The 26,469-nt window shown below is 41.6% G+C and overlaps 1 protein-coding gene across 3 annotated transcripts in view; it reads right to left on the bottom strand.

The window, feature by feature from the left end:
• The window catches only part of STX8 (syntaxin 8), a 243,449-nt gene that overhangs the window by 157,984 nt on the left and 58,996 nt on the right, over positions 1 to 26,469 (bottom strand). For all 3 annotated transcript variants that reach the window (XM_058559723.1, XM_058559724.1, XM_058559725.1), the window contains exon 6: positions 25,061 to 25,153. In XM_058559723.1, coding sequence (XP_058415706.1) covers positions 25,061 to 25,153 — 93 coding nt within the window. The remainder of the gene's footprint in view (positions 1 to 25,060; positions 25,154 to 26,469) is intronic.

Here is a 26,469-nt window from a genome sequence, read left to right as displayed (position 1 = left end):
CTTAAAATAACACAAATTTATTTTCTTACAGTTCTGGAGGTCAGAAGCCTGACATGGGTCTCATTGGGTTGAAATCGGTGTGTCAGCGGGGCTGCATTCTTTCTGGAGGCTCCAGGGAAGAATCCATTTCCTTGCCTTTGTCAGCTTCTGGGGGCTGCCTGCATTCCTGGCTCATGGCCCCTTCCATCTACAAAGCCAGCAATGACTGGTCGATTCTTTCTCACATCGAATCACTCGCACGCGGCATCTCTTGCCTCGCCTCCGTCCTCTTCCTCTTTTAAGGATCCTCGTGATTACACTGGACCCACCCAGATAATCCAGAATAATCTCCCCATCTCAAGGTCCACACCCTTATCACATCTGAAAAGTCGCATATGCTGTATAAAGTAACATAGTCACAGGTGCCAGGGACTAGGACATGGAATCTTTGCAGCCACTAGTCCGCCACGACAATAGGTTCCTGCAGCCTCAGTGAGGGCTTTGCCCTCAGGCTGGTTGGTCTCACAGTCATAAAATCGTAATTAGAGTAGTTCCAAGTGTTACATCCAGACATACCTTGCAGAGGAAGAAAAGGGCGAGCCATCTCTTTCTTGTGTCTCTTTCTTAGAAGGAGAGAAAACCTTTGCCAGAGGCCCTAGAACAGGTTCTCCTTCATGTTTAATTGGCTGAGATGGGTCACTTGCCCACTATCAATCCATTTTCTGACAAGGAGATTAGGTTCACTGTAACTGGCAGAGACTAATAATTTGGGATGGCTGTCAGCGAGTCAGCCATCATGTTCACTATAAGGTGGCAAATGCCAAGAAGGAAAGATAATCACTATTTATAGACTACTTATAACCAAAGGTTCAGTACTGCGCTAGATGTTTTACATGTCATCTTGCTTAATCTCATATCACCCCAGGAGGTAGGTATTAAACCAATTTTACAAAGTAAATCTAGGCTCAGTTTGAATTTTACTATTTATTCCAGTTAAAGATAGTTCTGTATATTCTATTTTATATATAGATGTAGATGCAGATATACTGGCTATTAAGGACAGGAGAGTTGAGTTGAAATCTGTTGTCTTCTACCCAAAGAAGACCCTATGATAACACGAGTGTTCTCAAAAGTAATCATGACGTTGAGAAGCCCACCTATGGCTTGCTAGAAACCAGACTAGAGGTCCCAACTTGGAGTCTGTTGTCATGCTCTTGCTCCTCAAAGGCCATCAGAAATCCAGCATTCCCAATGCAGTATGAGCATGCCTTTGAGGCTCAGAGGACTGCTCTCCCAGATGAAGATATTGACATGTGATGAAACAAAGCTGAAGCTAAGCACTAGAAATTTTATAGGAGTATCAATCAAGGTCCAATCAGGAGACAGAAATCATAGCAGTTATTTTAACAGAGAGAATATAATATAGAAAACTGTTAACAAAATATAAAGCTGCTAACTAGGTAACCGAAAGGGTAAAAACACAACTCTAAAGTATCACGGAAGCAGTACAGGTAGCAAAGGGAATGTTAAAATTATTAAAATTAGGAGCCTGGAGGTGGGCTCTATGGAAATGAAACTCAAACTTCTGAGGAGGTGCTGCTCAGCTGGTGCTCCTGTCTAGAGGTCACTTGAAGAGGCTGATTCTGCAAGTGTTGGAAAACTGCAAACTGGATTCAGCTGCTGCTTCCGGAAGAGACTGCTGCTGCCTGGTGAAGAAGCATCGCTGTGTGACGCAAGCAGACAGGGAGCAAACCAGAAGGTGCACGTCCCTCTTTGTCCTCCAACCGTGCAGCATCCTTCTAGCACTCCCTACTGGCAGAGCTTAATAGGAAGCCAGCTGGCAAGGCAGAATCGCGGCTTGCAGAGTGCCAGCTCCAGCATCACAAAGGAGAGAACAGAAGGGTGTGTTTGGAGTTGAGAGACAACGGTATAATAAAGAACACACAAGCAACTATCATGTGACACCAGTGGCAAAGCCCACTCACTTTGTGGTAGAGTAGAACATCTTCGGGAAAGATAAAGGACACGCGTGGGCTTCAGGGTATAACTAATGGTTAAAAAAATTTTTTTTCACATTTTGGAACTGCTTATTTAGCTTTCTGGACTGCAACTGTTTCCTCCCTCTACAACCACATCACAACATTCACTACTAATTTTTGGATGCTGCTATCACTCCTGTTCCTTTCTAGGAGTAGGGAGTGAACAAGAATAGTCATATTTGTATCATAAATATCTTTTAAAAAGACTTACTAAGTTCAAAATAACTTATTTTTATCATGTAGGGAGGCAGTAAATATGTATAGTGGTTAAAAGAACATACTTTGTCATCAGACAGATTTGGGTTCCAATCCTGGTTCTGACATTTAGTAGCTGTATGACTTTGGACAAGTTACTTCAACTGCCTCGGCCTCACTTTTCCCAGCTGTTACGTGAGGATAGTCAGATTAAATTAATTAATTACTACTATAAACTTATTAAGTTGGCTATCAACTGGGGTTTTTTCCTGTGCCTGTTTCTACAGCCTAGGAAAGAAAAATGTTGTCCATCCCTACTTTTGAGAAAACTGCCTTGTAGCCTTTTCACAGCATCCCTACCTCTATGACAGCTCTGATCTCAATGTATTATAATTATTTTTTAATAAATAGTCATCTTTCAACTAAAATGACAGTTCCTTAAAAGTAAAACTGCGTATTTTTCACCACGTACACAGCTCCTGAAAAAAATGTTATCTTCCCTGACAGATCCAAACAACAGACCAATCCAAAATACGAGCTGGTCCACAGAATCCCACATTGGGAGGGGATGGAGGCAATGCAGAAGGTCAACGTGGAGAGGGGTGATTTTCAGAAGGGGTAGGATGGTGAGTGGATGCGTATCAGAATTACCTGAAACTTTATCTAAGAGCACACACCCTCTATCTACCACCACCCTAGGTTCTGGCTCACCCCCCTCAGGAAATTATTAATACATGGCTCCTTTGGGAGCTTGAAATAGAGACAGAAGCCAAAACAAAGTAAAGAAGAGATAGCCCTGCCTTCCCAGTAGGAGTAGATTCGCAATAAGCCCAAAGGATAGCCAGGTCTCCAGGCCCAAATGCAAGGAGAGAGTGTGAATTTGCACAGTCAGTGCCTGTGGGAAGTGAGTGAGGGAATCAGGAGGAACAAAGCCATGGTGGTTGGCTCTACTACAGGGGCATAAATCAGTCTCTTGCTCAGTCACAGAGAGAGAGAGCCCAGAACATCAGGCCTTTACACAGGGGAACTTGAAGTCAACAGAGAAAGCAGCAGGGAAGCCCTGGAAGGATTTAATGAAGACAACTAACCTAGTAGCTTAATAATGGTTTTAAGCAAACCAAAGCAGAGATCATTTGTGACTGAACTGAGAACAAAACCTCATTTCAACCCCGAGTTCTTTTCCCTTTCAAGGACTTCTTTTTCAGGAAAAAGACACGTGGAATGATAAAACATACAACGAAACCCTAAATAACAATTATCTGGGAACAACGTTCCTTTCAACAAAGTGAGTCTGTATGCGGAGGGATTATTTGTTGCACCCTCTTGATTCCTCTACTCTGGAGCAATACTAGCCAAAGAAGAGAGTCAGAGAACTAGCTAGAGAAATGTACCAGCTGAGGAGCTGGCCGTACTCTCCAAGCACCAAAAGATGGGGACCCGACATCTAGGCCACAGCCCTATAAAGTCCAACGAAGAAATAGCCATTCAACCTGGGCACTAAAGGAGATAAAGAAGGATCTAGCTCCCTGATCTTCTACGAAGAGGGGAAGACAGTCTCCTAGAGAAGTAATATAAAAGTATCTCATTCCAGAACACATCCCTATGCCTAACTGCTCTAATGGTATAGAGCCTGCGTGGGCTCTGCCACTTTACTGCTGTGATTTTAGGCAAGTATTCAATTCTCTGAGCATCAGTTTTCTCATCTGTAAAATACAAAGAGCACCGCCCCTCACAGGGCTGCTGTGAAGATTAAACAACACTTAACATGAAGAAACAAAAACAGGTCCTGGAACAGAGGAGGCACCCAACACACAGTAACAAGCATATGTTCTTCCCAGTACAGAATTACTGATAATAACAGGCACAACTGCAATCTCCTTCCTTACGAGACTTTTTTAGTATTAAGTGCCTTCCCCCAAATCAAAATAATTTTAACTCTCCAATTCAAACTCAGATATTTTATTTATCACAGGATTGAAATATTCTGCTTTGAGACAACTACCATATATGCTTTATACCTTTCTTAAATCTAATTCTTAAAAATCAGCAGCTGCAAGAAGCAATTATCAAAAAGAGTAGTTACTTTAGAAAAAGATTTTCTAAGGCATTCCTATAAATAGAAAGATATGCTGAGGGATTTAAATTATGAGCTGCAATTATGATCTTTCAATTATGATATGCAATTATTTTAGGAATACAGCTATGACACAAGGCAAGTGTTTACATCTGTATTATGAGTCTACTGCTGGGTAAAATTCTTAAATCAAGTCTTTAACATCGCTCCATGCCTTGCACAGAGCAGGCTGAGTAAGTCACTGATGAGCAGCTTTTCCTTTAGATTTACAAAACAGCACAAGAAGGAAAGAAAAGTATTTAAATATGAAATCAAACTATGATCTTTGGTCTCCAGGACTTACCAACAAGCACAATACTGAGATTCCTGGGGGGCTCTACGTGCTGAAAAATCTCAAGTGTGTGTCTTAAGTGAAGACTGTCAGAAGTGGGCAAATAATAAATGTTCAAAACAAGTGCAGGAACCAGAAACAGGGACCAGAGACAGAACACAAGTGCCCTCTGATGCCAGTCTCAGCCTCTTAAATATACACTTTTGGTCATGCCTTTGAGCGTTTTAGGTTTTAATGTATTCTCCGCCATGAAGCTATTCAGAATTCTTCTTCTCCCCTAAGTCCTCCAATTTTCTCTCCATTCTCCCCCAACACACTTCCTCGGTAATAGGCAGAGGATTATTACTTCAGGTTTTTTTCCTTTAAACCAGAGAAATGTCAGGCATGCTATTTTCAGAGTGATTTAAACAGCTCTAGTGTTATAACTAAACAGAAAGAACAAAGATGCTAAAATATTAATCATCCTGCCCAGCTGTCCACTGGGAGTAGCTGAAAATGGCAACACACTGCTGTCTTCTGGCTTCGTGTCTACATTACTGCCTGCGCAGCTCACAAACACTCCCTTTCCTGAACATATGGAGCAATCTCAGGAAAGAATTTGCCTCAGTGAACCCTGACTAGCCAATCAAAACCAGAAGGTTCCAAGTTCAGTGACTAATATCAGAAATGAATTGTGCGTGGTGAAAAGGAAATTTTGTGCACCGGAGAAATTTATACCCTGAGATCAGCCATATCACAGGTGTGCAGGATCACCTGGAGAAACTGAACTTTCAAAAAGGCGAGTTCAAACATTTCTTCAAGCAGCACGCCTGTCATCACAGGGTATGAAAAACTGAACAGCGCTCTGCGATATCTGAGCACTGTTAACAACCACAAGAGCTGCCATGTACTGAGGACTTCCAGGGCTGAACTGGAGGTAGTCAGTGTGCTAAGTACCGCGTACGCATGAGCCTATTTAGTTTAATCCTCACAGCCCATAAGGCAGGTGTTATCATCCCTGGTCTACATGTGGGGAACGAAGCTTGGAAAGATTAAGTAAATTGCTCTTGGTCACAAAGCTAGAGAATGGGGTGAGGGGGTCTCTCCAATTCCAAGGCCTTTGTTCTTAACCACCATACTCTTCAAGATTCTTTCCCCCTTCTCATGCCTTGATGTTCACAGAAAAGGGGGGAAAAAAAAACCCTAGGAAAATTAGATGGAAGAAATGTTAAAACATGAATGGGTATGGGGTGTGCAGGATGGTCTTGGAAAATACGTGGGTGGCACCTATTTCCAAAGAGTGGACTAAATCCATTAATCACTTTGGAAGATAAATTAAGCACTATTTCCAAGATGAAAGACATTTTGGCTGCTGAGAAGGCCTAACATTTTGACATTTCAACATAGGGTGTAGAAATAAGCATTGGAGAGACATTTTGCTAGCTCTTCAAATTCTATATAAAACAATAAAACCCCAAAAAGAGGATTACAGATTCCTAGCCAGTTTCATCCTAAAAGGTACAGTGATATTAAATCCCCACACTCGTTTCCAACCACAAAGCAACATGGACCTGTGCCCAATATGCCCTCTTCCCATCTCCTCAGCCCAAGAGGGTTAACGGGGACAGCGGTGTGGCCCAGGGGCTCCACGGGAACCAGTGGAATCTCGATTCAACAAACCTCCACTGACCACCTACAAAGCACAAGGCATCATGACGACGATTGCAACAAACAGTTATTGGGCGCTTACTGTATGCTATGCAGTGTGCTAAGCCCTTTATATGTTTTATCTCATGTAATCCTCAGAAAAATCCTGTGAGGTGGTACTAGTATTTTCCCACTTTAAAAATGAGATAACTGAGGCATACAGAGGTGTTAAGTAATTTGCCGAAGTCTAATTCTTCATCACTAAGGCTATGCTGCAGGCTCCATGGTGAAACACAGCACCTACCCTTCTGGATTTTAGAATAAAGATCGAGACAGAGGTTCCCCTACAGCCAGGGTAGGGAACAGTGAATGCTCATCCACTCCCTCCCTCACTGACAACATCATAACTACAGAGCAGGAGGATGACCTTTCCCATCTCGTTGAGGAGTGGGAAGTGTGCTCCATTAGTCGTGGGGAGACAAGAGCTTCCTGGAGAAGGGCTCACTTTGGAAAAGGAAGAGGAAAAGGGGAAGAAAATGAAAAAATGGAGGTGTCTCAAGGCATGATTTCCACATGCTCCTGCTTCTCTGAAATGCAGGAGACACCCTCCTGAGAAGGGGGGAAAGCTGTGGTGCTCTCCCCACTCTCCAGAGTATCTCCCCACTTCCCCAGAGTGGGAAGATAAGCGCTAAGGGACTCCAGATAGCAGAGTCCGGGGGTCACCTGCTCTGACCCCTGTTGTGCTGCTCACATCAAGGGCCTTTTATCCAATACAGCAAATACCATCCCTCAATATCTTAACAACTGTTAATTCAGAATGGATCTTAAGTTGATGTTAGATGCAAGAAAACACTTCTTGGGAAGGAGTTACTTTGTTCTATTTTTTTTCCAGTATTACTGAGAAATAACTGACATATATCACTGTATAAGTTTAAGGCATACGGCATAATGGTTTGATTTATATATATTGTGAAATGATTAACACAGTAAGTTCAGCTAACATCCATCTTCTCATATACTTATAATAAAAATAAAAGGAAGGAAAAAAATAGTCTCCTTGTGATGAGAACACATAGGATCTACTCTCTTAACAACCTTTCTATATATCATATAGCAGTGTTAAGCTATATCATGTTATACGTTACATCCCTAGTACTTATTCATCTTAAAACTGGAAGTTTGTACCTTTTCACTACTTTGTTTTATTTTAAAAGGCAGAGAGAGCATAAAAACTAATTCCTAAGGAAAACCATCTTATTTCCAACTGAATTGAGAGTTGGGTTCTTTAAGTGGTTTCTTGTGGGGAAGTTTACTAGTCTCATTTCAGAATCTGCCCATTTCATCTTTCCCTTAGTTAATTAAATAATAGTAAGAATTACCAATGAAGTGTGAAATTTTTAAAAGAATGAAACTATAAAGTCTGATTGGTTTTCTTTTTTAAAGTAAAAGGGGGCGATGCAGAAGATGCAGTTTGTAGGACATCGGTGCACAGAAAATAAAGCAAATAATCATTTCTACTAGGTTTGGGCTTTTTATTTTTTTTCCACAGGTTCCTGAAGAGAACCTTTTATATCTGGCTGACAGATTCCAATTGTTTTTGAACAAGCTATAACTGAATAACAATTTTTAAACACAGAAGGCCCTAAAATATACATCTCCCGTAATAATACACATTTAACTCTGAAAGGTAAAGGTGAAAAGACACGATGTTCCATATTTTTATCTTTACTAACAAAGCTATGGTTAGAAATAGGATAGAAGCAGTATACTGGTTTAATTTCAAGGATTTATAAACATTTTGCAAAAATGTTGCGTTTGGGTCAATGATTTCCAGAGACTTGCATTCTAGTTAACTCACTCCTCATCTGACATGTTGATTTCTTACTCTCTAGACCTATCAATTTTCAAATGCTTAAAACCGATGGATCGATATCCAATGTGTGGTGGACCCAATGGAGATGTGCCACCCAGTTCCCCATTCAAGGAAGGACTTTTTGCCTCAGCTACAGGAAGTGCTGGCAGCAGGTGGCCTTTAGCCACCAGCCTCCTTAGCGATTGTCTTAAGAGCTATCTTGCCCAAGGTCATGCTCTTCCCAGAGCGTTCCACATCCAATGACTGATGAAGAGGTGGGTACAGAGGCCCAGCCATGTGAATTCAACATGGGCCAATTCTGACACGCCATTTCGGCTCCAAAGCTCCTCACGGGGTTGGCTGAGGCTGCTGTCAAGCTCAGCTTCTCCCTCTGCCCATCCTGCTTCCATGGCCTCCCTCCCACAGGTGTTGATCCCATATGCACTCCCTAATAAATATTCTGCATACTAAACTCCCTCCTGAGTCAGCTCTGAGGAGAATCCAACCTGTGACTCAAAGCCTCTATGGATAAGAAAAAGATATTCAGTTTTCATGGTAAGTGGCACAACCTAAGCAAGGAGACTGAAAAAAACTCTTACAATTATCTTGGTACTTTTCCTCTTTATACGACCTACACCCCACGGGGCTTTAAAATTCAACCTAACAAAAGACTGAGCAGCTCAGGCAGGCTGGTCTTTTTGCATTATTCCAATCAGATAAAGGAGCACAACACAACTCTCAGTGAGGCAAGATGAGGTACCTGGTCAGCCTATAAATTCCCTTGAGCAGGATGAATAGTATCATTACCAGGTACTTTAACGTATTGTGAACCATCAAATACATTCCTATTCAAATCTGAGTCCACATCTGTCTGCCTGTCTATCTGTCTCTCTCTCTCACACAAACACACACAACCCTGAAGATGCTCCATGTCTCTTTCTCTTCCTTCAAACGGAAAACTGAGGCCTAACTACAGTGGTATTAGTCAGGTTACAAATACACCAGTGATATAAGATGAAAATCTAATACAATCACCTCATTAATTTATATCCCAAACCATTACTTTAAGCCCAATCTCTCCATGAGCCCCCCGGAAACATATCTCCCATAAACACAACTACTTATTTCTTCCTAGACTCTCTGCTCATTTCTGGCAAGAAAAAGTACAAGAGAAAGCATTATTTTTAAAATAAAGCAAAATAAAAATGGCTACTCTTATGCTCTTTCATTAGATGACAAAAGAAAATAGTAAATGAGTATTCACCTTACTCCCACTCCTAGAGATTGTCCAAGCTTAGAATGAGTTTAGAAGCACCAATCCTACATGAGTTAGGAGTCAATCCAGAAACAGAGGTGAGGGTCACTTCTGTATACAGGGCCTCAAATCACCCTACCCAAATGACCCCAAGGGGTGCAGAAACAACACGGGGGTCTCCTTAAGTTCACTTTTTTCGTAGGTACACAACACTTACCACTGAAATATACTCAAAGGCTGGTTATAAACATACTCTAAATGACTAGTTGTTAATTCTTTAGTACACAATAAAAATTTTTTACAGTCGTGTTTATAGATTTCAAACTAACCCAAATTGGTCAACAAAACTATTTTACCTTTTATGTCAATCCAGTTCCTAAACCACTGTTTAAATGATTGAAGCAATTGCAATAATAATAAAAATAAAATAAAAGGTCTTTATCACTGCATTCAAAATGTTTTCTCTATGATTTCTCTCTCCTGGCAGGACTGTCCAGATGGAAAGAGAACATTGTGTCTCTCCCCAAAATAAACTGTCAAGAAGACCACGTTACCTTCCTGCTCAAGCTTCTTTAAGGATTCTAAATCAACTGAAACTACTGCTCAGCAACTTCAGTTCCTTTCTTATGCTGTCTTTCCCTGCCTAAGCACTTGGTTCTAATCAGACCACTTCCTTCCTGCTGCTTTGGTTTTTATTACCAAAGTTCTTCAATCCTTTTCACCACCCCATATGCTAAACAACTTCCAACTTTTAGAAGCACATTCTCTGAGACTCCTAAAGAGAAGCCAAGCTCAGCTAAAGGTCTTCAGTAATGGAGCTGGCCTTTGAATAGCTTTCACCTTCTTTCTGCATCCCTTCCCTTCTGAAGATCACGCTCCTATTTTCTCAGGAATCAAGCATTCTCATTCTTTCACAGATCCTCCAATCACAGAGAAAAGTAAGATGATAAATAAATCACATTTGGTGTAGGCCTCTGCAGAAACTAGTTAACACAGCAGGCAGAACTGCTTTTCTTACCTGCTTACAAAGGTGGCCCTTGGCTAGTGTTGCGGAACTTGGATTTGGGGAGGGTTCCCACCATGAACTGATAAGAGTGATCACTGTTCCTAAACTGTAAAACTATATGGTTTATGTTGAACACCTCCTTTCCTTCTGGGAGTCTGGAATTTGGGAACATGCCAAGCAGAGGGTGCCTTCATGACCAACACCCTCAAAAACTCTGGGTCCTGAGTCTCTGTTCGAGTTTCTCTGGTTGGCAACTTTTCACAGGTGTTGTCACAACTTACTGTTGGGGGGATTATGCGTGCCTTATGTGACTATACTGGAAGAAGCCCATGGGAAGCTTGCACCTGGTTTCTCCCGGACTTTTCCCCATGCACCTTTTCTCTTTGTTGATTTTGCTTTGTATCTTTTTACTGTAACAAATCATAACCATGAGCATAAGAGGAGTTGATTCTTGTTATTCACAGTAGTTATGTTCTATAAAGTCACCATGAACACTGAATCAGCAAATACCGAAACACTGTTCCTAAGGGAAATATGTGTATATATATATACACATATATATATATATATATGTGTGTGTGTGTGTGTGTATACATATATAAAAATATATACATATCTCACATAGATTATAACCTTAAATCCTAAAAACAACTCATCTGTTTTGTTCTGTTTTCTTTATTTTTCAAAAGAGAAAATGAGGTTCAGAAGCGTTAAATGATTTGCCTGAGGCCACCCCACTAACAGGAGCCAGAGTTCAAACCCTGTCCAATTGGCCCCAGAGCTAGAGTCTCCATCCTTTGGTCATCTATGTATGAGAGCAAAAACAAAAAGGCAGAACATCACCTTGTTTGACCTTGGCTAGGAATGTGTGCATTGGATGACTCAAATTTTTCACCTCTTTATACATGTCTGTGAATAATTGCAAAGAACCACAAGTACTGATTTAGGGGCTATAAATAAACTTTAGATGAGTCCTCTGGGTCCTCCTAGCAAATCACCAAACCTGGGAGTGGTCTTGGAGACCCTTGGCATAGCCTGCAAGGAGAGCTCCAGCTTTCCCCCTCCTGCAAAGGCACCGAGGAGGAGGAACAATATTATCATTGGGCTAAAGTGGTAGGAAGTGGAGCTTCCACTGTGAGCAGCCCTTTGCATCTGTGATCACTTTGGCCTTTCCCTTAAGATTCTTTTTGGCTTGCTTTTTGCCATCCATTCTCCAGTTCAGCTGCTTCAGTTGGCCTGATAGCCTCCCTCTTGGAAGTCAAATAGGAACTGTGGTGAAGCCCAGGGGAAAGGAAGCCTGATGAATCACCTAAGCCAGCTGCCCTAGGGCCTAAGGATAAATGCCCTTTTCCTTGACAACGGTTTCCACAGCCTTTCCTTTGGAAAATCCTTGCCTCTCTCCAGTTAGACGGCCTGTCAGAGTAGCCACATGGCCAGGGTGAAGACCAAGATATGTGCCTAGAAGAAAGAGGTAAAGGAGGCACTAGGCCAGAAGGGCAAAATAAGTCCTTGTAAACCAATGTGGACCCAACCATCATCAGAGTTAAAGCTAGCAGCAAAGCTATATGAAAAACACTGTGCATGTGTCCAAGTATCTTTTTTGTAGAAGCAGCAAATTCAAAGAATCTGGGCTCTTCACGTGGCCAGAGGTTTAATCAATCACGCCCACGTAATGAAGTCTTGATAAAAACTCTTAACAATGAGGTTCGAAGAGCTTCTGGGTTGGTGAACACACTGATGTGCTGGAAGACTGACATGCCTGGAGAGGACACGGACGCCCTGTGGGCTCCCCTTCCCCAAGATCTTGCCCTATGTACCTCTTCCATTTGGCTTTTCTGAGTTGTATCCTTTATAACAAAACTGTAATCATAAGTTTAGTGCTTTCCTGAGTTCTGTGAGTAGTTCTGTGAATCCTGAAGGGGAGTCATGGGAACACTGTATTTGTAGCCAGTGGGGCAGAAGAACTGGGGACACCTGAGACTGGTATCTAAAGTGAGAGCAGTCTTGTGGGACTGAGCCCTTAAACCTGTGGAGTCTGATGCTAACTCCAGGCAGTTAGTGTCAAAACTGAATTGAATATTGGACACTTAGTTGGTGCTGGACAATTGTTGGAACAACACACTTGCTCGCTAGCTCACTCTCTCTCTCTCCCACCAGCCCCCATTACTATAAACTAAGCCTTTCCTAGAGATGAATAATGAATATTATGATAAAAAACTGATTTTGCATTCACCAAGTATTTAATATATGTGCATGGAAAACAATCACCTTCTTCCATATCTCTAATGGTCTTATCTTTAGGCAAATTCATCTACAAACATATCGGATGATAATTTGGAGGTATCACTCAAATCACAGAAGCCCTAGAAAACAACGTTCACAGACTACACTAAAAACTTGTTTAATTGAAGCTCCCAGAGCACTAGCTGTTTCAGCAAAACAATTTCTATAGATAGTGTGACCTCATAAAAAATAATAAAAGAGAGACTTTGAGTTCAAGACAGTAGAGTCAGCATACATGGCTGCCTCTTTTCTTCCTAAGAGCACAATGAAATGTCAGTAAAGATATTTTTTGAAAGAACAAACCCATGGTGGCACTGAAAACACAAAGGAGTGCTACCAGTGAATAAGTCATTTTAAAGGCCTTCTTAAAAAAAGAAGATAGTTGGGACTGTATTGACAAACCAAAACTGAAAAAGAAAAAGCAACTTGAAAAACATGATCAGAACCACAGATAGGAGCTCTTTCTTTCTGACAGAATCCTGGAGAGGCTCCAGGCCTGGAGTCAATGGCTATTGGGAGCCACAGAATGGCCTACAAACAAGTGGCTGTAAGGCAGGAATCAGGGCATCTGAGTGGAGAGCTATCCACAGAACAGCTGAGCTAGTTGGCCCTTACCCCTGCCCTGTGTAGACTGTAGTCTGCAGTACTGGCTCCAGCTGGAGTCCCCAAAACAGATTTCCCTAGAGGGGAAGGTTTGCCTGGGGAGTACCCATGGTGTAGGCGTCCAGATCAGTGAACGAGACACAGAAGAGAGAAGAAATAAAATATATAAAAGATGTCACAGGGTTCAAGTTTTCCTTACCTTAGAAATTTTGGAGTGAGAGTTACAGCAAAGGGTCCTGAATCTGCTTGAGTCCTCTTTTCCCTAACCACATACCCCAAAGGGAAACCTGCCTGTTGGTATATCCTGCCCATTTACATAGAGTACAGAGCCAGTCCTCCCACTCAAGAAAGAAGATAGCGTGTATATAGTTTGCTGGGGCTGCCATAACCAAGTACCAAGACTGAGTGGCTTAGACAACAGAAATTCATTTGCCCACAATTCTAGAGGCTAGAAGTCTTAGATCAAGGTGTCACCAGGTCTGGTTTCTTCTGAGTTCTCTCCTTGGCTTGAAAATGGCCATCCTCTCCTTGTGTCTTCACATGCTCTTCCCTCTGTTAAGTGCCTGTGTCCTAATTTCCTCTTCTTCTAAGAACACCAGACATATTGGATTAGGACCCATCTTAGTAACCTCATTTTAACTTAATTAACTCCTTAAATGCCCTATTCCCAAATGCAGTCTCATTCTCAGGTACTAGGAGTTAGGACTTCAGCATATGAATTTTGAGGGGACATAATTCAGCCCATAACAGCATGAAAGAGAAAGACTGAGAAGAATAAACCAAAACTTACCTAAAGGAAACAGAAATAATGCAAGGAGCAGAAGGAACATTTTAAAGTTGTAACTAGTACCATTCAAAGGTTTAAAAGATTTTACAACTTTAAAAACAATATTTCTGTGGAAAAAAGCAATTGTGAGCATTAAAGCTTACTGGTGTTTAAAAGTAGAGTTCTCAAAATTAAAAAATAAATCAATTAAAAGAGCTGAGTAATAGAACGGATACAACGATTATAACAGAAATCAGTAAAACGTGTTAGTAAACCTAAATAAAATACTGACTATAGGGGCCGGCCCGGTGGCATAGCGGTTAAGTTCACATGCTCTGCTGCAGCTGCCCGGGGTTCAGATCCTGGGCATGCACCAATGCACTGCTTGTCAAGCCATGCTGTGGTGGCATCCCATATAAAGTAGAGGAAGATGGGCACGGATGTTAGCTCAGGGCCAGTATTCCTCAGCAAAAAGAGGAGGATTGGCATGGATGTTAGCTCAGGGCTGATCTTCCTCACAAAAAAAAAACAAAAAACTGACTATAGAAAAAAAGGGGGCTTCAGTTTAAAACAACAAGAAAGATGAGGAGTTTGAAAGAAAGTTTAAGAATGCTAAACTTGATTTATTCAGAGAGATTTATTTGCCTTAGACTTTGTTAGAACATTGTAAACTTAGGTATGCATTTTGGAAATACAAGGGTGGCTGTGGCCGAAGGGAGGAGGCCTAACTGAGCATCCCATTCTTAGGTGGGAATGGGGAAAATTAGTTTTCCCATAAAATTGCCATTTCCCAGTTCTTGGCTTTATGTGGAAAGCCCACTTTCAGCCCCCCCACAATGCATAGGGACCACAGCCTCAATTCCATTTCTGCATGAGCGTTAAAACGCTAGTCTCAAAGGTACGTATCTGGTTTGGTTATCTGAGGGCCGTGAGGCTTCAACTCTACTCACCGCTATGGGTTAGCACCTTCATTTCTGATATCTGGGAAACTCCCTTTCTTGCTTTCAAGCTCAGCTAAGAATTGTAAAACGATTTTTTAAAATGTTTCATCTAACATTTCCATGTATTTGGAAAAGGGAGTGGGAGGACTCCGCCAAATTAGCTCAGTCTACCATTTTGACCAAAAGTCTGCACTGTGAATAAATAGAGTTAATAATGGAAAACACTTTTAGAGTGCTTACAATGTGTGAGGTACTATTCTAAGAGCTTCACACATACCAACTCGTTTCATCTTCATAACACTGTAAAATAGACACTAAAATCCCCATTTTATAGATGAGAAAGTTAGGACAGAGAAAGATTAAGTAACTTGCTCAAGGTCATGTAGCTAGTTAAGTATCAGAGGCAGTTTGGCTCTTAACTGCTACATACTGCCATTCTGATATTAATTTGTGCCGTTCAGCCAGTATTTTCTGTCCCTCACCCCCACTCCCTTGGGCCACAGCCCTGATAGGATTACAGCTCCTAGTGGCTGGGTGGGGTCACATGATTAGCTCTGACCAATGAGTTGTGGATGAAATTGACATGTCACTTCTGGGCCAGAGAATTTAACCACAGGAACAAGGCCCTCTAGAGCTCTCTTACTGTCTGACACAGTGACCAGCAGTTTGAATGGTGACTATTCTATCAGCCAGGGATCTTAAGTAACTATGCCCACCACTGACCCACAATGGACATGTAGTGAAAGATAAAAAATATAATAAGTGTTTGCTATTTTAAGCTACTTATATGTGGAGGCTATTTTTCATAAAAATTAAATTACTTATTTTAACATGTGATGGTTTATTGTTGTTATTATTATTATTTTTTTCGGTGAGGAAGATTGGCCATGAGCTAACATCCATTACGAGCTAACATCTGTGCCCATCCTCTTCTATCTTCTATGTGGGACACCGCCACAGCATGGCTTGATGAGTGGTATGTAGGTCCACACCTGGGATCCGAACCTGGCAACTCCAGGCTGCTGAAGTCGAGCATGTGAATTTAACCACTATGCCACTGGGCTGGCCCCTATTACTGTTATTTTTAAATGAATTAATAAAAATTTTTAAATGTGTCTGATTTTAATTTCTAATGCAGTAAGTATTGACAGATACAACCCACATAAACAAAAGTTCGTAGGAGTTCTCAACAATTATTAAGAATACAAAAGGGATCCTAGATCACAAAGGTTGAGAATCACTATACAGTCATGCCTTGCTTTACGATGGGGATATGTTCTGAGAATGTCATTAGGTGGTTTCGTCATTGTGTGAACATCATGGAGTGTACTTACACAAACCTAGATGGGATGGCCTACTACACACCCAAGCTATACAGTACTAATCTTACGGGACCACCTTCGTATATGCAGTCTGTCGTTGACCAAAATGTCGTTAGGCGGCGCATGCCTGTAGTAGTTAATGTTAACCAAACGAAAGCCTGGAAAGTGATGTTAATATCAGAGCAACAGACCTAAATGTGAAAAGCATTAGAGATAAAGACAGATATTTCCATAATGATAAAAAGATAACCAACCCCCCAAAAATTATCATGTACGTATATGTACCTAATAACCTTCCCTTGAAATCTATAAAATAAAAAATCGAGCCAATTACACGGAAAAACTGCTAAATTCACAAACACAGAAGGAGATTTTATCACACTTCTTTCAGAAAGTGATAGAGGAAGCACAGAGGTAGTAAAGACATGTAAGATGTGGACAACAGAATTCACAAGCCTGATCTAATAAGTGTCTGTAAAACCCTGTCTCCCCAGACTGGAGACTACATACTGTCCTAAGGCACACGTGGAGTAGTTACCAACCACTGCTGTTACCAAGCTTCAGAGGAGATCTTAACAAGTTCAGAGGAACTGGGATCATAGAGAACATAATTCCCTGATCCCCACACAATTCAATGAGAAAATCAACCATAAAAAGATGGTTTAAAAATGCATACGTTTGAAAATTTAGAAACAATGAGTTAAAGAGAAAAATCAATGGCAATTAGAAAATGTAATGGAGTAAATGATAATAAAAGCACTAAATATCAATATCTGAAGAAGGATGTAAAGCCTTTTGTATATTTGAAAAGAAGACATAGTATAAACTAGCATGGAGCCAAAGGCCTGCGCAAAATCACTGTTAACGTAACTGTTTCCTGACCACCACTGTTGGTTGTGGCTAAAAAACCCCAGAGTCTTTCCCAGGAAAATATAAATTCTGTGTAATTTTCAGGGCCTACTAGGTGTTCACACTGTGAAGTCCTCCCAGCCCTGGCTCTGAATCTCTCCACAACTTCATCTCGGTACCTTTGCCTCGTTACTCACTCCTTCCCCGCCACAAACGCCTTCTTTTGATTTCTCAATCCTGCAAGGTTCTCTCCAGCCTCCAAGGCCTCACATGAGATGTCCTGGCGCTCCCTGGAACGCTTCAACTGCTTACTACCCCTTCACTGGCCAACTGCAGCCTTCCCGAAACCTCAGCCACCATTCGAAATCAGACCTGTCATCCCTGCCACAGCAGCCTGGTCTTTTCTTTGATAGCACCTATCACCATTTGAGAAAATACCTTGATTTGGGGGTATATTTATTTCACATCTGTCTTCCTCAGCTAGACTATGAGAGCAGTAAAGAAAGAGGTCTTGTTTTTAGTTATTAAAGGGCCACACACACAGCTGGTACTCTGCAAATATTTGATGAATGAATAAATGTGAATGTCAACGGGGTTATTTCTTCTCCCCAAAAGTGGCTAAACACTCTCAGTTTAGATGTGCTAACTGCACTGGGACAATGCAAAAAATATAGATATAGATATATAGATATATCTCCCTTATTTTAAGTAAATTACATAGATATAATTATAGGATTGATAAAGCAGAAAATTGAGTCCTCTTACATAACTGGTAACACTAACCTGATGGATGTTTAGGTCACTGTATAGTACAGGTCAATGGTCACATCTACACAATGATCCTGCCTTCCCCCACAGCCTGTTCTCCTTTCTCATCTCCCCATGCCCTCTGGACTCTGGGTACACTGGCCTTCTCCAAGTTTTTCAACCACATTATACTCCTTTCCATATAAGGGCCTTTGCATATGCTGTTCCCTTTGTTTGAAATGCTCTTCCCTTTAAATCTCAGTTCAAATATCATTTCCCAGGAGAAGGCTTTCCCAATCCTAAACCACATCAGGCTCTCATGTTATATGTTCTATGGTACCCTGTCTGTTACTTGCCATGGTCTCTAACTGGGTATCTGTGTGTGGTTATCTGTCTAATATCTACCTCCCCCACTAAAACAAAAGCTCCATGAGGGCAGGAGCCACATCTTTTTGCCACGGTTGTATGTATGGATTCTAGCACAGTGCTTGGCACATAATCGGCACTCAATATTTGTTAAATGACTGGAGAATGTACTAAGGAAGGGAAAATATTACTTTGGATTTAAGGAAAAGACCTTACTAGGTTAAATAAGGCCTTACCTTATTAGGAAAAGAAAAAGGTTACTTAATCCAGATAAAGGACAGTTACGGAGCCAGTTGGTAAAATGTTGAAACATAAGCACAAATGTGGGCAGAGGAAAATGACTTGGTACTGCTGCTGCTGATTTTGCACATTAAGAGAATTTACAACACCTTCCAGAAGATCTTAGAGGAAAGAACAGATGACCATAGGTCAGAGATGACTGAATGGAGCTCTCCCAAAAGATGAAAAGATGGCCGGGGTAGGGGAAGGGAATGACCTCATCAGCTCCCTTCCATCCTAAGATTCTCTAAGAATACGGAATCCACAAATTTATTCATGAATGAAATGCAGACTTGAGAAGCCACTCCACTAATCCTAGCAGCTGGTCAAGTCCACTGAACGAAATCTCAATAAAGGAAAAACTTGAATCCAATCAGCACAGCCACTTAGAGAAAACCGTTTCCCCACTCAACATTTATGTGCGCCTACATTCCAAATTTGGGGCAGGGGGGTTAGGTTCCCATGTCAATTCATAAAATCCTGCTTCACATGCAAAGTGCCTGATGGCCCAGAGAAACGCACTAACAGTCCCAGGCACAGCTCTCCTGGGATGTAGCTCTAGGCGGTGGTTCGGGTGTCGCCCTGCTCATGCGCTAACTGCCGAGCAGTAACAGGAACTCCCTATAACTCAAGTTATTTTATATTTCCTTTAGAGGAATGCAGTTTATGCCTGTCTTGCTTCCTTCAAAGGGCAAGCATATTTAAGTTCCAGGGGGGCAGACCAGACAACATCACTCCGGCCACAGCTACCACCTTACACAGATACGGGCTCACAGGGCTAGAAGACATCATTTCACCAGATCTGATCCCGCTACTCGTCTAACATGATCTCACCACCAGGAGGGCCAAGTGGAAAGGGCGCACATGTTAAATCACAGAGCACTGTACCAGGACGAGGCCAAAAGCAAACTAAGTATTCTACAGCAATCCAGACATGAACAAAAAGAGTCTTCTTAGAGCAGGGTTTCCCAAATGTCAGCATTTCAAATACCACCTTCAGAACTTTCTGCCGTGTTCATATTTCACCTGGACCATATACGCTTAATGTTTTTCTTTATATCAACTCACTGTTATTTTTCTGCTTATACAAGTTGATTAAGAAAATTTTACATTGCTGTGAAATCAGCGGTTTCAAATGCTAGTCATTTTTATTTCTATCACACATTGAAATATGCAACTATTAAAATGTAAACAGTTTCTCTACACATTACCTAAAATCAGCTTGCCTAACATACTCTGGGAAATTCTGATACCAGATAATCCACGAAGAGATTCCTTCACCAAACTGCCCCCACATTTCACCAGTACAAGACTAAATTCTGTTATCAAAGTGCTAAATTAATAGTTTGAGAGGCTTCAGGCAGAGGTTTACTAGGGCACCAGAATTGCAAACTGCCTTCTGTGAAGGCTGTTTTAAAGAAATCTCTTCAAGAGGTAAGAGGAGCTATAGACACTGAAGGTCTCAATATACATTTTTTAGCATAAGAGTAGTTAACCTGAGTTCACTGACAACTGACAAAAAGACACAGTTATATTAGTTTCCTGCTGCTGATCTAACAAACTGTCACAAACTTAGTTGCTTAAAACAACACACTCACTCCCTTACAGTTCTGGAGATCAAAAATCCGAAATCAGTTGCCCTGGACTGCAATCAAGGTGAGGCTCAAGGGGAGAATTCATTTCCAGGCTTTCTCTAGCTTCTAGAGCTGCATTCCTTGCATCCCGTGGTTCGGGCCCTTCCCTCATCTTCGAGGCCAGCACTATAGCATCTTGCTTCAGTCGTCACATTGCCGCCTTATGTGTCAAATGTCTCTCTGCCTCCCTTTTATAAGGACACTTGTGATTACATTTAGGCCGCAACCACATAATCCAGAATAATCTCTCCATCTCGATATCCTTAATTTATTACTACAACTGCAAAGTCCCTTTTGCCACATAAGGTAACATTCACAAGTTCCAGGGATCTGGATGTGGGTATCTTTGGGGGCTATTGTTCAGCCTTCCATATTACTCTCCTAAACGGTCAACATGAAAATTCAGTTGAGGGGCTCTAACAGACCCTTACAATGGTAATTCACTAATATGCATATGAAATCTTTGATCATTCTGTGTCCTTCAAGGAGCATAGTCGTATTTTCTAGCTCTTCCAAAGAACACACTGGTTTTCTCAATCCCATTATTGCTGCTATCGAGATAAGTGGCCTTCCTTGTCACCTTGATTTCTTCTAGAAAGCACAGAAAGTCTCAAAGATAGACAGAGAAACATGAAAAGGATTGGCCAAATTTGGGATATCTGAACATCAAAAATAACGATGAGGACTGGCCCGTACTAGCAGAGAGCTGTGCAACAGCCTGTTCTTGGTGCTATTTCATCCATCAGAACCGTGCCTCTATGGCTCTTCTTGGTGCTGACTTCAAGGTTTGGCCAACATCAAAATTAGGTCTCAGACACATCTACTTTAGTCAAGTCAATCTCGTTCAGTTTCTTGTTTTAGTGTTCTTTTCAAAAGGCACTGCCCTCTTGAGCATGAACTTTAAGGTATTTTTCAGTAAACCAGTACCACAACTCTTCATTCTCGAACAGTATCTGGGTAGTCTGACATGAGCTCTTTGTAACCAGCCAGTTCATCACAATCAATGTGAACCAACACAGTTCACCTTGAACTGAAGGGGACTAAACTCTGTGGTTCCATGAGGTGATCTGCTTGGTTTGGCTCTCCACCCCCTCTCCTGCCACCCCCCACCTCCACCAGCTCCCAACCCCCACATGCAGCACACACTGAGGTCCTCCATCACTGGCATCTTCACTTAACTGCTAATCGTTTTCCTCATTACGCTTGGTCACTGGCATATGAACAGGGTAATTACTGGTGTTGGTCAGGCCCTTTTTAACTCTATATGAGAAGATTGGAAACTGAATTCCTAAATTGATGATAATTCAACCCTTCAGCTTTGTGGTTATGTTCTAAGTACCATGTATTTTGTTAGTAAGGTTTTGATACTTGACTCTAAAATGGCCTGGCTGACCATTATCCTGGACAATTGCTTCTCTCATTTAATGAAAACCAAAAGAATAATTCAGTAGGTCAGTAAATCAAATAGAGATATTTACAGCAAAAGTGGTATCCTTCCCCAGTGTCCCAGACTCCCCATTACACATTCGGGTCACAATAAAAATCCAGATGGGGCTGCAACCCTATTCTCCACACCTATAGATATAATGGCCTTTCTGATTTTGACAAAAGGACTAAAGCCTGATTATAGTCCTAGCAGGGATATAATTTTTTATCCTCAGAGAGTCTCCCAGTTCCTATAAAAGAAAATGGCTGACAGTGCCCTATTTCTGAGGAGCAAATGTGCACATTAGAAAACCACCAGCATAATTGCAATCTCTCTGGGAGGCCACCACAGAAAAAACCCAGCTTATTTTGGCAACGAATGGAAAAATACCTCATGTTTGTCTCTGTACACATGTATGCATCCGGGTCTGGAATTGAGATGAGGACTGGGGAGGCATGGAGGAAGAAGTGAAAAGGATGGGGGTAAAGTGTGTGAGAGAAGAAAGAGTCCCTGACTGTGACTGGGACGGCAGATGTGTATATGCAACTATGTGAATGTTCTCCCGTGCTTGTGTGGTTATTATATCCGTAACGTGACCACAGGACAGGCAACATACAAGTAGAGTACCAAATACATTCTCTCAGCATATTCAACAAGGGCACTGGTTCTCAAACAAGGCAGCACACTGAAATCATCCAGGGAGCTTTAAGAAATACTGATGCTTAGGCTTCACCATAGAGATTCTGATTTAATCGGTATAAAGAACTGTGGTAGGCAGACTGGTAGTCCCCTTAAAGATGTCTACAAACTGGAACCTGTGCATATGTTTGGTTACATGGTCAAGGGGCATTAAGGTAGCAGATGGAATTAAGGTTGCTAAATCAGCTGACCTTAAACAGGGAGGTTATTCTGGATTATCTGGGCAGGCCCAATGTAATCACAAAGGTCCTTAAAAGTGGAAGAGGGAGGCAGAAGTTAGAGGTCAGGGTGATGTGACGTGAGAAGGACTCAATCTGCTGTTGCTGGCTTTGAATATGGAGGAGGGGGCCACAAGCCAAGGAATGCAGGCAGCCTCTAGATGCTGGAAAAGGTAAGGAAATTAATTCTCCCCTAGAGCTCCCAGAAAGAAATGCAGCCCTGTCGACACCTAGTTTTAGCCCAGTGAGACCCATGTCAGACTTCTGACCTCCAGAACTGTAAGATAATAAGTTAGTGGTAATTTGTTACAGCCCAACTCAGGTATGGCCTGGGCTTTGGGAGGTTTAAAAGCTCCCCAGGTGACTCTAACATGCAGCAAAGTATGATAACCACTGAACTAGAGGAAAGACAAAATAAGGACATGCTGGCATGATTGCTTATGTGGGGAAAAACATATGGTGATTTGATCTGGAAAGTCAGCAAGTCACTTCACCAAAGTATGCACCATCACTTCTTAAGCATCTCCACAGAGATTACTATACAGACGCTTATCCAAGCACGTCATAGGATGGGCAAGCTTCACCAGTGTGATGGGAAGCATCCCGTCTAGTCTGACCCACCGAATAGGCTAAATTTCCTTGGGATAAAGAACAATTATACATATGATAGGCAGATTGTCTATAGAGCTAATTTTCTTACCAATACTGCCTTTCAAGGAAGGAACTGGCCAATAACTATATGCAAATACATGAATTAGCAGATTCACAATAGCACCATCAGAAAAAGGACTAAACTGTCCTCCTCCTTGTGCTTAAACTGTTAAAAATCACTATCAGGATTGTAAAGATAGAAGGTTTCTCCATTTACTTCAATAATCTATTTATTTATGATAGATGGAATTTACTTTTTTGTGTGTGTGTGTGAGGAAGATCAGCCCTGAGCTGACATCCATGCTAATCCTCCTCTTTTTGCCGAGGAAGACCGGCTCTGAGCTAACATCTATTGCCAATCCTCCTCCTTTTTCCCCCAAAGCCCCAGTAGATAGTTGTATGTCATAGCTGCACATCCTTCTAGTTGCTGTATGTGGGACGCCGCCTCAGCATGTCTGGAGAAGCAGTGCGTCAGTGTGCACCCGGGATCTGAACCCGGGCCGCCAGTAGCGGAGCGCGCGCACTTAACCGCTAAGCCATGGGGCCGGCCCCCTGGAATTTACTTATTTATTTACGATAGAAAAATGGAATAGTACTGTGGGGACAAACTAACCCATTCTTCGTAGAGATCAAGAAAAGCAGTGCTTGCACAATTCTGACAGAAGCAGCCCTCCCTTTGAGTGAGCATTCCCCACTCCCAGGGCTTCTATGCTTGCTCACACATGATAACTTTTCTTGAAAGCCATTCCAGCATGAGCCTCCACGGCACTATCACCAAAAGCTAAAACCTTAGAACCTTTTACTTTTTACTTTTCTCTCCCTACTTTGTCTTCCTTAGAGAGGAAGCTAGTGTAGTAGAAAAAGCAGTCACATTAGAATCAGAAGACCTGATTTGGAATTTCAATTCTGTCACTTGTAAGTGATGTGACATTAGGAGGTCCCTCAGCCACTCTGAGCTTCATCTGTAACAAAGATAACACTGCCTTCATGATTAAATGAAATGACATGGATGAAAGTGCTTAGGACACAGTAGGGGCTTTTGATAAATGCTAGCTTCACTGAAACTCAACTATTCTTATGCTTTCACACATCACCTCTACGCTGAAGCTTCTCACATCTCTTTGTCCTATCTTCTCACTGAGCTCTGGCACCATATCTTCCACTGCCTACTCAACACTTCGACTTGGATCTCTCACTGGCATCTCTAATTGGACATGTCCAAACTAGACGTATGATCTCCACTCACAAACCAGTGACCCTCCAATTCCCCTGTGTCCCTCACAGTACAAGCGCCATCAGTCCCCTGCATCCAACCTCTCGTCTCCATTCCTAGTGCTCCAACCCCCATTCAGGCTCCCGCAACCCCACACCACACACCTCAAGCACAAGAGCCTTTTGGGTAGGCTCTGGCTTAAAGCTCTGGCTCTCCCAAGCCATGTGCTGGTGGTTTGCAAATTAATCTTTCTCCCACCAGATTCGGCACATCAAGCCCTGAATAAAGGTCTTCAAGTACGTTTTTGCCCTGTAGCCTGGAAGAGGATGAAAGAGGAGCCAACTCCACTGGGTGTGTAGCTGACACGGAATCCCCGCAGCCTCGGTGTGCCTCATCAGTGTAGAATACTCTGTGCAATTTCACTGCATTACCACATAAAGGAAAGCTCTTGGGATAAATGCATCGTAAAGTATTTTTAAAAGAAGCTACAGAGAACTGGAAATTTTTTATCAAATTTCTTGAAATAGTACTTAGTAACTATAATCTAAATCTGCCACAAACCACCCTCAATTGCATTAAACCATAATAATCCATTGATGTTAAACCACTTTACGTGTTTTGTAATATTAAAATCATTTAACAAATATTCAAGCCTTTAGTATTTATATTAAACGGCAAATCTGGTCAATCTCAGACGTGTTCTTACCATTTTGTTCATCCAGCTCATTCCCAATTTCCTGCCCCATTTGTTTCTGGCGACTTATTATAGAGGAAAGGGCATCGAGGCCTGCGTCCTGTTCTGAAAGAAAAAGTAAAACAATTAACTAACTAAAACCAAAGGAAAACAATTTAAAGTCCAGAAATATACCCAGGCATGTAACACAATTCAATATATGAAAAAGTAACATTTTAAATCAGTTAGGAAAAGAGAGAGAAAACAGTTAACAGTTATTGGAACAAAATTTTTAAAAAAATTAAATACCTACCTCATACCTTAAACTAAAATAATTTCCAGATGACTTAAATTTTTAAATAATAAACATTAAGTAATAAGATTTGACTACATAAACATTTAAACTTTCTGATACTAATACCTAAAGAGCATGTGCAAATCACTAAGAAAGACTTAAGATTCCAATTTTTTAAATGGACAAAGGATGTAGACAGGAAATTCACAAAAGAATAAACAAGGGAAAATAAACAAATGAAAGCTCTGACATCACTACTAATTTTTTTAAAATACCAGTAAAAAATAATAGTGAGATTGTTTTTGACTTATCAGATTTCTAAGGATTAAAAAGAATGCTCATATCCAGCGTTAACTAACGTGTGAAGAACTTGAACCTCCTAAGTACTGTGTAATGGCAGGATAGTTAAAACACCTTTCTAGAGAGCAAACTGTGCCTACCTTTTCATCTACCAAGTCTACGTCTAGGAATGTATGTAAGAAAACATTCAGATAGTATGTAATGGTATATATACAAGGATATTCCTTGAAACAATGTTCCTTGTGCTGGTTATCAATTTATTGCCTCTTAGCTCCAAATTCATCCTTTCTGACTGCTCTGTGAAAATGGATCTGGACCCTTTAAATATTTTTTCCTTTGTCAGCTTTGTCAGTAGAGGGGACTGCAGAGACATTACAGGAGGAAAGGGTTTTTGCTTCCTGCCTCCAGCCTGCTCTCTTGACAGGCTCCTGCAGTGTCTACAGCTTCTTCAACGTCCAGCTCCTTCAGTGTACAGTATTCAGCAGCACCCCAAGGCCAGCAACCTCTCCAGACACAGCCCCTCCTTGGGCAGTTTTATAACAGAGGGCCTCCAGTTAAACACGTCCCCATGAACAGTATTCCCTGGACCCTAGAGGCAGCTTTCTAGCAAGTTCCACTGGCTAGGCTCGGCTAGGCACCACAGCTACTTCTCTGAAATCCAGGGAATTCTAGTTGCGCCCTCTTCAACAAGATCTGCATCTCAGCCCTGGTGGCGTGGGCCACTTCCCTGGGCTCTCCGTCTCAGCCTAAGGGTTAGTGATTACACCTTACCCGCTATTTCTGCTCTCTGTACATCTTGCCAGCAAATCCCTTGTTACTCTCATTTCCTGTTACAGTTAATAACTCT

The sequence above is a fragment of the Diceros bicornis genome, chromosome 18, assembly GCF_020826845.1.
Source record: "Diceros bicornis minor isolate mBicDic1 chromosome 18, mDicBic1.mat.cur, whole genome shotgun sequence".
Classification (NCBI taxonomy): Eukaryota; Metazoa; Chordata; class Mammalia; order Perissodactyla; family Rhinocerotidae; genus Diceros; species Diceros bicornis.
Note: the sequence above shows the minus strand (reverse complement) of the source record. Positions and strands in the feature narration are given on the sequence as shown.